The following is a 14,145-nucleotide window of genomic DNA, read 5'->3' as shown; positions in this document are numbered from 1 at the left end:
ATACATCATTTGAAATCAAAATTAAAAATTCTGCAAGATCTTTCTTCTTAAGCTAAAAGATACCTAAAACAAAATCTAAAATTATTTTACCATTTTATATACAGAATGTTCGGAATAAATTGAACATATTTTGCAATGTATTCTCAAAATTGAAAGTCCATCTTTTACAGGTTGCTTTGCCAAATACAGCTCACTCAAAGAAGCTGTACTGAGCCTTCCCCGTGGTCTCCAGATGGGACTTGAACCTGAAGTGTGTGCCTTTCACGTTGTCGTTCAAGAAATTCCTGAACATCAATTTGATCTTGTCTTTGTGTTGATTGCTTTTTTTTTGAGTATCATTCATTTTGAACGACTCAAATGATTATTGTTGGTATTCATTTCCTTAGTATCTTTCTATTTAGAATTCTTGCTAGAAACACATCAAGTACTTATAGAAAGGATCACATAAAGATTATCAACATCCCAAAATGAAAGTATTTCCATGATCGTGTTGCATGCAGTGTGATTAGCGTCTTTCAACTGTGCTCTACACATGGGTTTACAATCGCAGTGGAGGGGGGGGGGGGGCAGATATTAAGACTGGTGCTCATGGAAGTTCTTGAACAGCCATTTCTGTGGTTTTCTGGAGGTGTGATATGAAGCTGAGTCCTGATGCCACATGTATGGCCTTCTCACAGTCACCTTCTCCACTCAGCACTTGACAACAGTTGACAGTAACTCAATATTACCAACCAAATTGAGTCAGAGTCCCTTTGCAAAAATCAGGGTCGCATGATGCGGCCATCATTGGAAATAGCATCTCAGTTTCAGGCAAAGATCTTCATAATACATGTAACTTTGCGTAGAGTGCATGATAGTCGGCTGTTGTTCTGAATGTCGTGCAACTGATGAGCAGACCATCTCTTCTTTGACTTGTCGGCCAAATCAGCCTCATCTGCTACCCAGGTTGGCACCTGCAGCTGCTTATTCCTGGCTCAATCTGATCTAAGGATGGCAATCCTGTGATGCACTCGTAACAGCCAGTCAGCTGCAGTAGCAGTAGTAGGTGTACATGCTATGAATCCTGTTTTTGTAGAAAAGAAAAAATACTGAAATGATTCACGTACCTCGCTAATCATTTGAAATGGCAACTGATTTTTTGTAGAAAAGAAAAAATACCGAAATGATTCACGTACCTCGCTAATCATTTGAAATGGCAACTGATTTTTTGTAGAAAAGAAAAAATACCGAAATGATTCACGTACCTCACTAATCATTTGAAATGGCAACTGAGCTCGCTTCTTATTTTCGTGTATTTCTTCACGAGATTCTTGGAAAAACTGCAACCGATATCTGAAAATAAAAAGATTATGCATAACTTCAAAAACTATTAAAGAAATTTTACTTAACAAAAAATTATACTAAAATGGAATTACAAATGTTTAGGATTCAAAAAATGGAGGCAGAAGACTTAAATGCTCAGCATTTTGCAAACTTTTCAAGAGTGAAAACAATTAAAAGTGGTTCACTTATAATTGTCTTCATTTGAAATGTCAAACGTTTAGGTCTTTCACCTGCATTTTTTAAATCATGTCAGATTTTTATCATTTTACCTCTATAATAGCATGTCACCTAGCATTGCCTGGTCATAAAATACACATAAATTATATACAGTAGAACCCCAGGATATGGTGGCCCTAAGATACGTTTTTTTCAGGTTACGATGTAGAATACAATGTTTTTCCGGCCCCTGGTTACGGTATTTTCCCCGCCTCACGGTGTTATTTATAATGTTATTTGATTATATACATGTGTATTATATACTGTACTGTATTTTGTTACTAATTTTTAATGCCGTATCCCAGGGTTCTACTATATTTTAATTAATGCAAAATTATTTATATAAACAGAAATACCGTAGGTATTAAACGTAACAGTAAATTTCTTTAAAAAAAATGAAGTAAAAATGGAAAGAAACTGAGACTGAGACATGCGTGCATGCAAGTGTTATGTTTTATAAACAGTTCACTTTTTGTTAGTAAAAAAATACTTGAGCTGAGATCGAAACCAAAACCTAAAGACAGTGAGTCAAGTACAATAACCATTAGGCCAGCTTAACATGATCTTTAAAAAGTGTTTTAAAATCTACTTATTCTTAACATAAGGAATGTGTCATGTGGACAATTCCCACGTGCGCATTCGTGAACCAGAAGAGAGAGAGGGGGGAACAGAAGAGAGAGAGGGGGGAACAGAAGAGAGAGAGGGGGGACAGAAGAGAGAGAGAGAGAGAGAGAGAGAGAGAGAGAGAGAGAGAGAGAGAAGGGGGGAACAGAAGAGAGAGAGAGAGAGGGGGAACAGAAGAGAGAGAGAGAGAGAGAGAGGGGGAACAGAAGAGAGAGAGAGAGAGAGAGAGGGGGAACAGAAGAGAGAGAGAGAGAGGGGGAACAGAAGAGAGAGAGAGATGGGGAACAGGAGAGAGAGAGAGATGGAGAACAGAAGAGAGAGAGGGGAACAGAAGAGAGAAAGGGGAACAGAAGAGAGAGAAGGGAACAGAAGAGAGAGAGGGGGGAAACAGAAGAGAGAGAGGGGAACAGAAGAGAGAGAGGGGGAACAGAAGAGAGAGAGGGGGAACAGAAGAGAGAGAGGGGGAACAGAAGAGAGAGAGGGGGAACAGAAGAGAGAAAGAGAGAGAGGGGAAACAGAAGAGAGAGAGAGATGGGGAACAGGAGAGAGAGAGATGGAGAACAGAAGAGAGAGAGGGAGAGGGGAACAGAAGAGAGAAAGGGGAACAGAAGAGAGAGAAGGGAACAGAAGAGAGAGAGGGGAACAGAAGAGAGAGAGGGGGAAACAGAAGAGAGAGAGGGGGGAAACAGAAGAGAGAGAGGGGAACAGAAAAGAGAAAGAGAGAGAGGGGGAACAGAAGAGAGAGAGATGGGAACAGGAGAGAGAGAGAGAGGGGGGAACAAAAGAGTGAGAGAGAGAAGAGCATAAGAGAGAGAGAGAGAGAGGAGAACAGAAGAGAGAGAGAGGGGAGAATAGAAGAGTGATTGAAACAAAATACGAAAGAGAAGAAAAGGAGAGAGAGATCGCAAATAGACGAGACAGGTAGAGCATTTTGAAAGCATACCACCCACGTTAATCTGTTCTGCTAACAATGATTTCAGCTTAATTCCACCTTTTTTCTTTTCTGGCCTAACTGACCAATGCAGAGAGAAAGAGAGAAAAAAGAAGAGTCTGCCAGGAATGCGTTATTGTATTATAATTGGCAGTCTTTGATTTGGCCAAAACAGTCAGTTGAAGGGCACCAAATAATTATTTGACCACTGGAATGTCAGACGGGCCAAAACAACAACAATGACTCTGTGCCCATTAATTAATGACTCCTCCTCACATCACCTGCACAGAAAAGCGGGGGGGGGGGGGAGAATAGCATTAAAATTTTATCCTAAATTGAAGCGCCATACATCCAAATATAGATGTGTGTTTGGTCTGATGAAAACAAGAGCAAGAAACCGTCAGTCAGCATCTGTTAATGATTCTATTGCCACTCTATGCAATCTTGATACACCTGAAGAAGAGGTGGAAGGTTACATCAGTCGAAACGTTGTTAAAAAAGAAGATGAGGACAGTAATCGGAATAATCCAAATAAAAAGAATGGTCTTGTGTTATCCAAACGTTTGCGTTATAATCTATGATAAACAGATGTTCCTATTCACAATGCCTCCCCACGGGACAGAGTTAGACACCAGGGTCGTTTTTTAATGTGGAGAAAAGGTACAAAAATAAAAATTGTCTCAGTCGTGAAGGATTTCTCCTCCACTGACAGGAATTGAAGTGCAGCATCTGAAAAACAGATACTACACTTTGATCTTGACCCGAAACAGATGTTTAGGATCTCATTTGTCACCCAAATGTAGTAAACGTTTTATGGCGATGGAAAAGTGACAACGTGTGCAGATAAAACTTGTTGGAAGCAAACATTCAAAATTCCGTGCATATCATCACAGATCTGCAGCTGGCATAAAAAAAAAGAATACAAAATCCGGGACGAGGATGGAATGACAACAAAGATGCAGCAAATCATATGCATATGTCCAAATAACAAATACATTTTTTTTTTTTTCATTTTCGCCCCAAACAAGGCAAATTGCCACTTGGAACGTAAGGGGATATTATTTGGAATCGTGTTTAACAGAAGACTGTGGGGAGTTGAACAGCGAGATCTGTTTACATTACATTTAAGCTTCTGCAGGTTAATAAAGTAAGGGAAGCAAAGAGAAAGGCAGATGGAAGAGAGAAGGGGAGGACCGAAGGGAAAAGGGCGGAACCGAAGGGAGAAAAGGGAGGACCGAAGGGAGAAAAGGGAGGACCAAAGAGAGAAAGGGGGGAACCAAAGAGAGAAAGGGGAGGACCGAAGAGAGAAAGGGGGGAACCGAAGGGAGAAAGGGGAGGACCGAAGGGAGAAAGGGGAGGACCGAAGGGAGAAAATGCGGAACCGAAGGGAGAAAAGGGAGGACCGAAGGGAGATAGGGCGGAACCGAAGGAAGAAAGGGGGGACGGAAGGGAGAAAGGGGAAGACCGAAAGGAGATAGGGGAGGACCGAAGGGAGAAAGGGTGGAACCGAAGGGAGAAAGGGGAAGACCGAAAAGAGATAGGGGAGGACCGAAGGGAGAAAGGGCGGAACTGAAGGGAGAAAAGGGGGACGGAAGAGAATTGTAAAGTCCACTAGTCCGAGGGAAGAAACTATCAAAGTAGAAGGCTTTCCAGCATCTTCAATAGTGAAGGGGTGTGATTTTGCTGCTTGTATTTGTGCTCCCCGCTTCAATGTACATAATCCCGACTTATCTAAGTCGGGATTAAGTACATCAAGAGGGGCACAAATACTAGGAGTTCATCAGAGTGCATTTCATTAAAGTATTTGTAAAACAGGGCAGAGATGCAATACTGCAACGATGCGACATCTAAAATTTCAAGTGTTTAGACCCAAAATTGGTGGAGGAGTTTGGTAGAGTCTGCAAACTTCAACTCTTTCAACTTTGATCTCTTGACAGCAAAATTTTCGTCCAAAAACTGATTAAAAAGCTTGCTGCATGTCTGAATACCCTTCAAATGTTTAGACCCAAAATTTGCTGAATAGTTTTGTAGAGACCGCAAAGGTCAAATCTTTTGAACTACCCTTTGGCAGCCAAATTTTCGGCCAAAACCCAATTTAAATTCTTGTCCTATGTCTGAATACACTTTATGTAAAATTTCAAATGTTTAGACCAAAAATTGATGAGTAATTTGGTAGGGACCGCAGAGATCAATTTTTTTTTTTTACTTTAATCCCAATTTTCACCCCTTAACATTTATTGTTTTGGGCTCAAATCAAATTAAAAAGTTTGATCCATGTCCAAGTAACCTACATCTTAAATTTCAAGCGTTTAAACCCAAAATTAGCAGAGGAGTTTGGTAGAGTTCTCAAAGGTCAAAATCGTTGAACTTTGACCTCTTGACAGCCAAATTTCTGGCTGAAAACTCATTAAAAAGATTTTCCCAAATCTCAATACTCCTTATGTCAAATCTCGAGTCTGTAGACCAAAGATTGACAGAGTTATTTAGTAGGGAAATGTACACACAGAGAGAATTTCACTTTTATAAATATATAGATGATGTAAATAAAACTAAGATTTGTTCAGAGGAAGACGAATAAAACTAATCAAGTTTTAGCACATTCTTTCAATTGTTTGGATTGGAATGAGCTTCAAACTTTTAAAAATAAATTTTGTTTTTTAAAGTGTTTACACATTTCTATCATTTCGATCAAATGTTCAGTTCAATCATTACTTTTGCTGCTCACGTTTGAAATGGCAGTTTCATTGCGAACAATCGAATGCACCCATTCTTAAGAATATCAATTCTTGCTTGTTTTGAAAACTGCTTTACTTTTCTTAACGTTGGTTAAACTGGTTTTTATGGGAACAAAAACCGAAACATCATTCGGATCCATTTGATTTCTTTTGTGTCATTTTGAATCAGATAAGTCATTTTGACAATATCAATCGTTTAGATATGGTAGATTGAATTACTAACAAGGAGATCATAAAATAAATAACATATATATATATATATATATATATATATATATATACGTTTTATTTTTTATTACCGTATCTTTCTGTTAAGTTACATTATTGTTTCAGCTGTAACTTAACAGAAAGATACGGTAATAAAAAATAAAACGCATATTTGCTCTACAACAGTATTGAGCACTTTCTTCAGTTTTTATCAATTACCATTTCTACTAAATATATATATATATATATATATATATATATATATATAATTATGGCAGTAGAGTTTAGTTTCCTAGAAGTACATCCAATGAAACATGTGTCTACCAAAAAGTGCTCAATGAGTAAACTGAGCAGGTATATTAAACTCAAGTTTTCAAGGGTAATTCTTGGCCTGAAGACGTAATCCCCCAACGCGGGTGATTACAGAAACATGTATGCACATATGTAGCCATCAATGTTTGTATAAATAAATTTAATATATATATATATATATATATATATATATATATATATATATATATATATCCTACTTGTGAGACATCGGCTTCGATTCTCGGTGGTTGGATAATTACACCCCTTTTTGAGATTCTACAGTCAGATTTTGGTTTGCTTGATCCGTGTTAGCTAGTAGACTTTCTTGTGTGTAGCGAAGTTACTCAGGTGGGAGGTTACTCGTATTGCACGTAAGATATTCGGGTTTAAAATCCACAGTTCACATGTGTTCAACTGATGAGCTCAAATGAAGGTGAAATTAGTTTGAACTTGTGGTTTGTTGGCTTTCATGGTTTGTGTGAGCTGCGATGCTGTTCGACTGTAGAAATAATAATATCATCTCATATTCTGATGATTATGCTACTAGATCCGATTCAAGAACGGTACACGTTGAATACGTATTATTTGATTCAAATATCTATATTTATTTACATTTTTCTATATTTATTTACATTTTTCTATATTTATTTACATTTTTTTATATTTATTTAAATTTTTCTATATTTATTTAAATTTTTCTATATTTATTTACATTTTTCTATATTTATTTAAATTTTTCTATATTTATTTACATTTTTCTATATTTATTTAAATTTTTCTTTATTTATTTACATTTTTCTATATTTATTTACATTTTTCTATATTTACTTACATTTTTCTTTATTTTTTTAAATTTTTCTATATTTATTTACATTTTTCTATATTTATTTACATTTTTCTATATTTATTTGCATTTTTCTATATTTATTTACATTTTTTTATATTTATTTACATTTTTCTATATTTATTTACATTTTTCTATATTTATTTGCATTTTTCTATATTTATTTACATTTTTTCTATATTTTTTACATTTTTCTTTATTTTTTTAAATTTTTCTATATTTATTTACATTTTTCTATATTTATTTAATTTTTTCTGTATTTATTTACATTTTTCTATATTTATTTACATTTTTCTTTATTTTTTTAATTTTTCTATATTTATTTAATTTTTTCTATATTTATTTACATTTTTCTATGTTTATTTACATTTTTCTATATTATTTACATTTTTCTATATTATTTACATTTTTCTATATTTTTTTACATTTTTCTATATTTTTTTAAATTTTTCTATATTTATTTACATTTTTCTATATTTATTTACATTTTTTTATATTTATTAACATTTTTCTAGTTTTTTTTAAATTTTTCTATATTTTTTTAACTTTTTCTATATTTATTTACATTTTTCTATATTTATTTACATTTTTCTATATTTATTTACATTTTTCTATATTTATTTACATTTTTCTATATTTATTAAAATTTTTCTATATTTTTTTACATTTTTCTATATTTATTTAAATTTTTTCTTTATTTATTTACATTTTTCTATATTTATTTACATTTTTCTATATTTTTTTAAATTTTTCTTTATTTATTTACATTTTTCTATATTTATTTACATTTTTCTATATTTATTTACATTTTTCTTTATTTATTTACATTTTTCTATAATTATTTACATTTTTCTTTATTTATTTATATTTTTCTTTATTTATTTACATTTTTCTTTATTTATTTACATTTTTCTATAATTATTTACATTTTTCTTTATTTATTTACATTTTTCTATATTTATTTACATTTTTCTATATTATTTACATTTTCTATATTTATTTAAATTTTTCTATATTTATTTACATTTTTCTATATTTATTTACATTTTTCTTTATTTATTTACATTTTTCTATATTTATTTACATTTTTCTTTATTTATTTACATTTTTCTATATTATTTAAATTTTTTCTTTATTTATTTACATTTTTCTATATTTATTTACATTTTTCTATATTTATTTACATTTTTCTATATTTATTTACATTTTTCTTTATTTATTTAAATTTTTCTTTATTTATTTACATTTTTCTATATTTATTTACATTTTTCTATATTTATTTACATTTTTCTTTATTTATTTACATTTTTCTATATTTATTTACATTTTTCTTTATTTATTTAAATTTTTCTTTATTTATTTACATTTTTCTATATTTATTTACATTTTTCTATATTTATTTAATTTTTTCTGTATTTATTTACATTTTTCTATATTTATTTAATTTTTTCTTTATTATTTACATTTTTCTATATTTATTTAATTTTTTCTTTATTTATTTACATTTTTCTTTATTTATTTAAATTTTTCTTTATTTATTTACATTTTTCTATATTTATTTACATTTTTCTATATTTATTTAATTTTTCTGTATTTATTTACATTTTTCTATATTTATTTAATTTTTTCTTTATTTATTTACATTTTTCTATATTTATTTACATTTTTCTATATTTATTTACATTTTTCTATATTTATTTACATTTTTCTATATTTATTTAAATTTTTTTTTTATTTATTTAAATTTTTCTATATTTATTTACATTTTTCTATATTTATTTAACTTTTTTCTTTATTTATTTAAATTTTTCTATATTTATAAAAAAATATACAAATTCTGATCAGAATTATCTTTCAGGTTGGAAAAAAAAATGTGCAGAATGTATGCAATCTAAACGGTATAGATAAATAAAACAAAATACACATTTTTTTCTAAGAGACGTCCAAAGTTTATGTTAAGCCAGATGTACACAGAGTCGCAAGTGACATCATCATTTGTAAAGAAGCACAACTAAATTTTCTTACCATGTGCATAGTACTAATAAACAAAGAAAAACTTTAAAAAGCAAAACGATAAGAGTTGTAGATGTTTTCTTAGCTAGTTAACAAAATCTGGTGAAAGAATTTGAGAAACTACAAAACATAATCATATTGACACCGATTCCCATATTATCACCAAAGTTAAGCAACGTTGAGCCGAATAAGTAGCGGATAGGTGACTATTTGGGAACGTAGGAGGACCAAGTGTTACGTTAGGGATATTAAACATGCAAGATATATTTAAAAAGACACTAAAACTCAGAGTTTAAAGAAAAGTAAAAAGTATTTCTTGTACATAAAAACAAAGAAACAAAAATATTTACTAATGATCAAAGGGAGATAAGCACGTTCTTAATTCAATCTAATTTACATTTAGAAGAAAGGCCGAGTTATTGAGAATTAATAAATAATATTTTTTTTTAAGGGAATGTCAGAAAATGTTTATAATTACTAAATGTTCAGTTTTTGTTTGAGGGTGTTTGTAATTGATTCTTTTTATAAGATTCTCGAGTTTGAAAATTGATTTCAGTGGAGTTTTACAGTTGTGTTCTGTTCTGCCGACAATCTTTTGAGTCAGCTTCAATAATCTTGATAGGACACACGTCCGTTCGCATAACACGCAGTCTTTCAACTCGTTGGTCATCCCTTTTGCTCCCTTTATTTATTTAAATTTTTCTATATTTATTTACATTTTTCTATATTTATTTAAATTTTTTCTTTATTTATTTACATTTTTCTATATTTATTTACATTTTTCTATATTTATTTAAATTTTTTCTTTATTTATTTACATTTTTCTATATTTATTTAAATTTTTTCTTTATTTATTTACATTTTTCTATATTTATTTAAATTTTTCTATATTTATTTAAATTTTTTCTTTATTTATTTACATTTTTCTATATTTATTTAAATTTTTTCTTTATTTATTTACATTTTTCTATATTTATTTACATTTTTCTATATTTATTTACATTTTTCTATATTTATTTACATTTTTCTTTATTTACATTTTTCTATATTTATTTACATTTTTCTATATTTATTTACATTTTTCTTTATTTATTTACATTTTTCTTTATTTACATTTTTCTATATTTATTTACTTTTTTCTATATTTATTTAAATTTTTCTATATTTTTTTACATTTTTCTATATTTATTTACATTTTTCTATATTTATTTACATTTTTCTATATTTATTTACATTTTTCTGTATTTATTTACATTTTTCTATATTTATTAACATTTTTCTATATTTATTTACATTTTTCTATATTTATTTACATTTTTCTATATTTTTTTACATTTTTCTATATTATTTACATTTTTCTATATTATTTACATTTTTCTATATTATTTACATTTTTCTATATTTATTTACATTTTTCTATATTTATTTACATTTTTCTACATTTTTTAAAATTTTTCTATATTTTGTTTACATTTTTTTATATTTTTTTACATTTTTCTTTATTGATTTACATTTTTCTATATTTATTTACATTTCTCTATATTTATTTACATTTTTCTATATTTATTTACATTTTTCTATATTTATTTACATTTTTCTATATTTATTTACATTTTTCTAGTTTTTTTTAAATTTTTCTATATTTTTTTAAATTTTTCTATATTTATTTACATTTTTCTATATTTAAGTTTTTCTTTATTTATTTACATTTTTCAATATTTATTTACTTTTTTCTATATTTATTTACATTTTTCTATATTAATTTACATTTTTCTATATTTATTTACATTTTTCTATATTTATATAAATTTTTTCTTTATTTATTTAAATCTTTCTATATTTATTTACATTTTTCTATATTTATTTGAATTTTTTCTTTATTTATTTACATTTTTCTATATTTATTTACATTTTTCTATATTTATTTACATTTTTCTTTATTTATTTACATTTTTATTTATTTACATTTTTATTTATTTATTTACTTTTTTCTATATTTATTTAAATTTTTCTATATTTTTTTTAATTTTTCTATATTTATTTACATTTTTCCATATTATTTACATTTTTCCATATTATTTACATTTTTCTTTATTTATTTACATTTTTCTATATTTATTTACATTTTTCTATATTTTTTAAAATTTTTCTATATATTTTTACATTTTTTTATATTTTTTTACATTTTTCTTTATTGATTTACATTTTTCTATATTTATTTACATTTCTCTATATTTATTTACATTTTTCTATATTTATTTACATTTTTCTAGTTTTTTTTAAATTTTTCTATATTTTTTTAAATTTTTCTATATTTATTTACATTTTTCTATATTTAAGTTTTTCTTTATTTATTTACATTTTTCAATATTTATTTACTTTTTTCTATATTTATTTACATTTTTCTATATTAATTTACATTTTTCTATATTAATTTACATTTTTCTATATTTATTTACATTTTTCTATATTTATATAAATTTTTTCTTTATTTATTTAAATCTTTCTATATTTATTTACATTTTTCTATATTTATTTGAATTTTTTCTTTATTTATTTACATTTTTCTATATTTATTTACATTTTTCTATATTTATTTACATTTTTCTTTATTTATTTACATTTTTATTTATTTACATTTTTATTTATTTATTTACTTTTTTCTATATTTATTTAAATTTTTCTATATTTTTTTTAATTTTTCTATATTTATTTACATTTTTCCATATTATTTACATTTTTCCATATTACTTACATTTTTCTTTATTTATTTACATTTTTCTATATTTATTTACATTTTTCTATATTTTTTAAAATTTTTCTATATTTTTTTACATTTTTTTATATTTTTTTACATTTTTCTTTATTTATTTACATTTTTCTATATTTATTTACATTTTACTATATTTATTTACATTTTTCTATATTTATTTACATTTTACTATATTTATTTACATTTTTCTATATTTATTTAAATTTTTCTGTTTTTTTTTTAATTTTTCTATATTTTTTAAATTTTTCTATATTTATTTACATTTCTCTATATTTAAGTTTTTCTTTATTTATTTACATTTTTCAATATTTATTCAAATTTTTCTATATTTATTTACTTTTTTCTATATTTATTTACATTTTTCTATATTTATTTACATTTTTCTTTATTTATTTACATTTTTCTATATTATTTAAATTTTTTCTTTATTTATTTACATTTTTCAATATTTATTTACATTTTTCTATATTTATTTACTTATTTCTATATTTATTTACATTTTTCTTTATTTACATTTTTCTATATTTATTTACATTTTTCTATATTTATTTACATTTTTCTTTATTTATTTACATTTTTCTTTATTTATTTACATTTTTCTATATAATTTAAATTTTTTCTTTATTTATTTACATTTTTCAATATTTATTTACATTTTTCTATATTTATTTACTTTTTTCTATATTTATTTACATTTTTCCATATTTATTTACATTTTTCTATATTTATTTTCTTTTTTCTATATTTATTTACATTTTTCTATATTTATTTATATTTTTCTATATTTATTTACATTTTTCTTTATTTATTTACATCTTTCTATATTTATTTACATTTTTCTATATTTATTTACATTTTTCTATATTTACTTACATTTTTCTTTATTTACTTACATTTTTCTATATTTATTTACATTTTTCTATATTTATTTACATTTTTCTATATTTATTTACTTTTTTCTATATTTATTTACTTTTTTCTATATTTATTTACATTTTTCTATATTTACTTACATTTTTCTATATTTCTGTACATTTTTCTATATTTATTTACATTTTTCTATATTTATTTTCATTTTTCTTTATTTATTTACATTTTTCTATATTATTTAAATTTTTTCTTTATTTATTTTAATTTTTGTATATTTATTTACATTTTTCTATATTTATTTAAATTTTTCTATATTTATTTACATTTTTCTTTATTTAAATTTTTCTTTATTTATTTACATTTTTCTATATTTATTTACATTTTTCTATATTTATTTACATTTTTCTATATTTATTTACATTTTTCTTTATTTATTTACATTTTTCTATATGTATTTACATTTTTCTATATTTATTTTATTTTTCTATATTTATTTAAATTTTTCTATATTTATTTACATTTTTCTATATTTATTTACATTTTTCTATATTTACTTACTTTTTTCTATATTTATTTACATTTTTCTATATTTACTTACATTTTTCTATATTTGTTTACATTTTTCTATATTTATTTACATTTTTCTATATTTATTAACATTTTTCTATATTTATTTACATTTTTCTATATTTATTTACATTTTTCTATATTTATTTACATTTTTCTATATTATTTACATTTTTCTATATTATTTACATTTTTCCATATTATTTACATTTTTCCATATTATTTACATTTTTCTATATTTATTTACATTTTTCTATATTTATTTACATTTTTCTATATTTTTTAAAATTTTTCTTTTTGTTTTTACATTTTTTTATATTTTTTTACATTTTTCTTTATTTATTTACATTTTTCTATATTTATTTACATTTTACTATATTTATTTACATTTTTCTATATTTATTTACATTTTACTATATTTATTTACATTTTTCTATATTTATTTAAATTTTTCTGTTTTTTTTTTAAATTTTTCTATATTTTTTTAAATTTTTCTATATTTATTTACATTTCTCTATATTTAAGTTTTTCTTTATTTATTTACATTTTTCAATATTTATTCACATTTTTCTATATTTATTTACTTTTCTCTATATTTATTTACATTTTTCTATATGTATTTACATTTTTCTATATTTATTTACATTTTTCTATATTTATTTACATTTTTCTATATTTATTTACATTTTTCTTTATTTATTTACATTTTTCTATATTTATTTATATTTTT

General features: G+C 25.1%; 1 protein-coding gene across 1 annotated transcript in view; it reads right to left on the bottom strand.

The window, feature by feature from the left end:
* Positions 1–14,145, bottom strand: part of LOC145248359 (guanine nucleotide-binding protein-like 1) — a 342,841-nt gene that overhangs the window by 244,727 nt on the left and 83,969 nt on the right. Inside the window, exon 3 of the mRNA XM_080110280.1 lies at positions 1,245–1,332. Within this exon, the coding sequence (XP_079966406.1) occupies positions 1,245–1,332 (88 nt within the window). The remainder of the gene's footprint in view (positions 1–1,244; positions 1,333–14,145) is intronic.

This window comes from Euprymna scolopes, chromosome 26, assembly GCF_053919585.1.
Source record: "Euprymna scolopes isolate OS-2025 chromosome 26, ASM5391958v1, whole genome shotgun sequence".
In the NCBI taxonomy this organism is placed as follows: Eukaryota; Metazoa; Mollusca; class Cephalopoda; order Sepiida; family Sepiolidae; genus Euprymna; species Euprymna scolopes.
The sequence above is the reverse complement of the archived record's forward strand: the minus strand, read 5'-3'. Positions and strand labels throughout refer to the sequence as shown.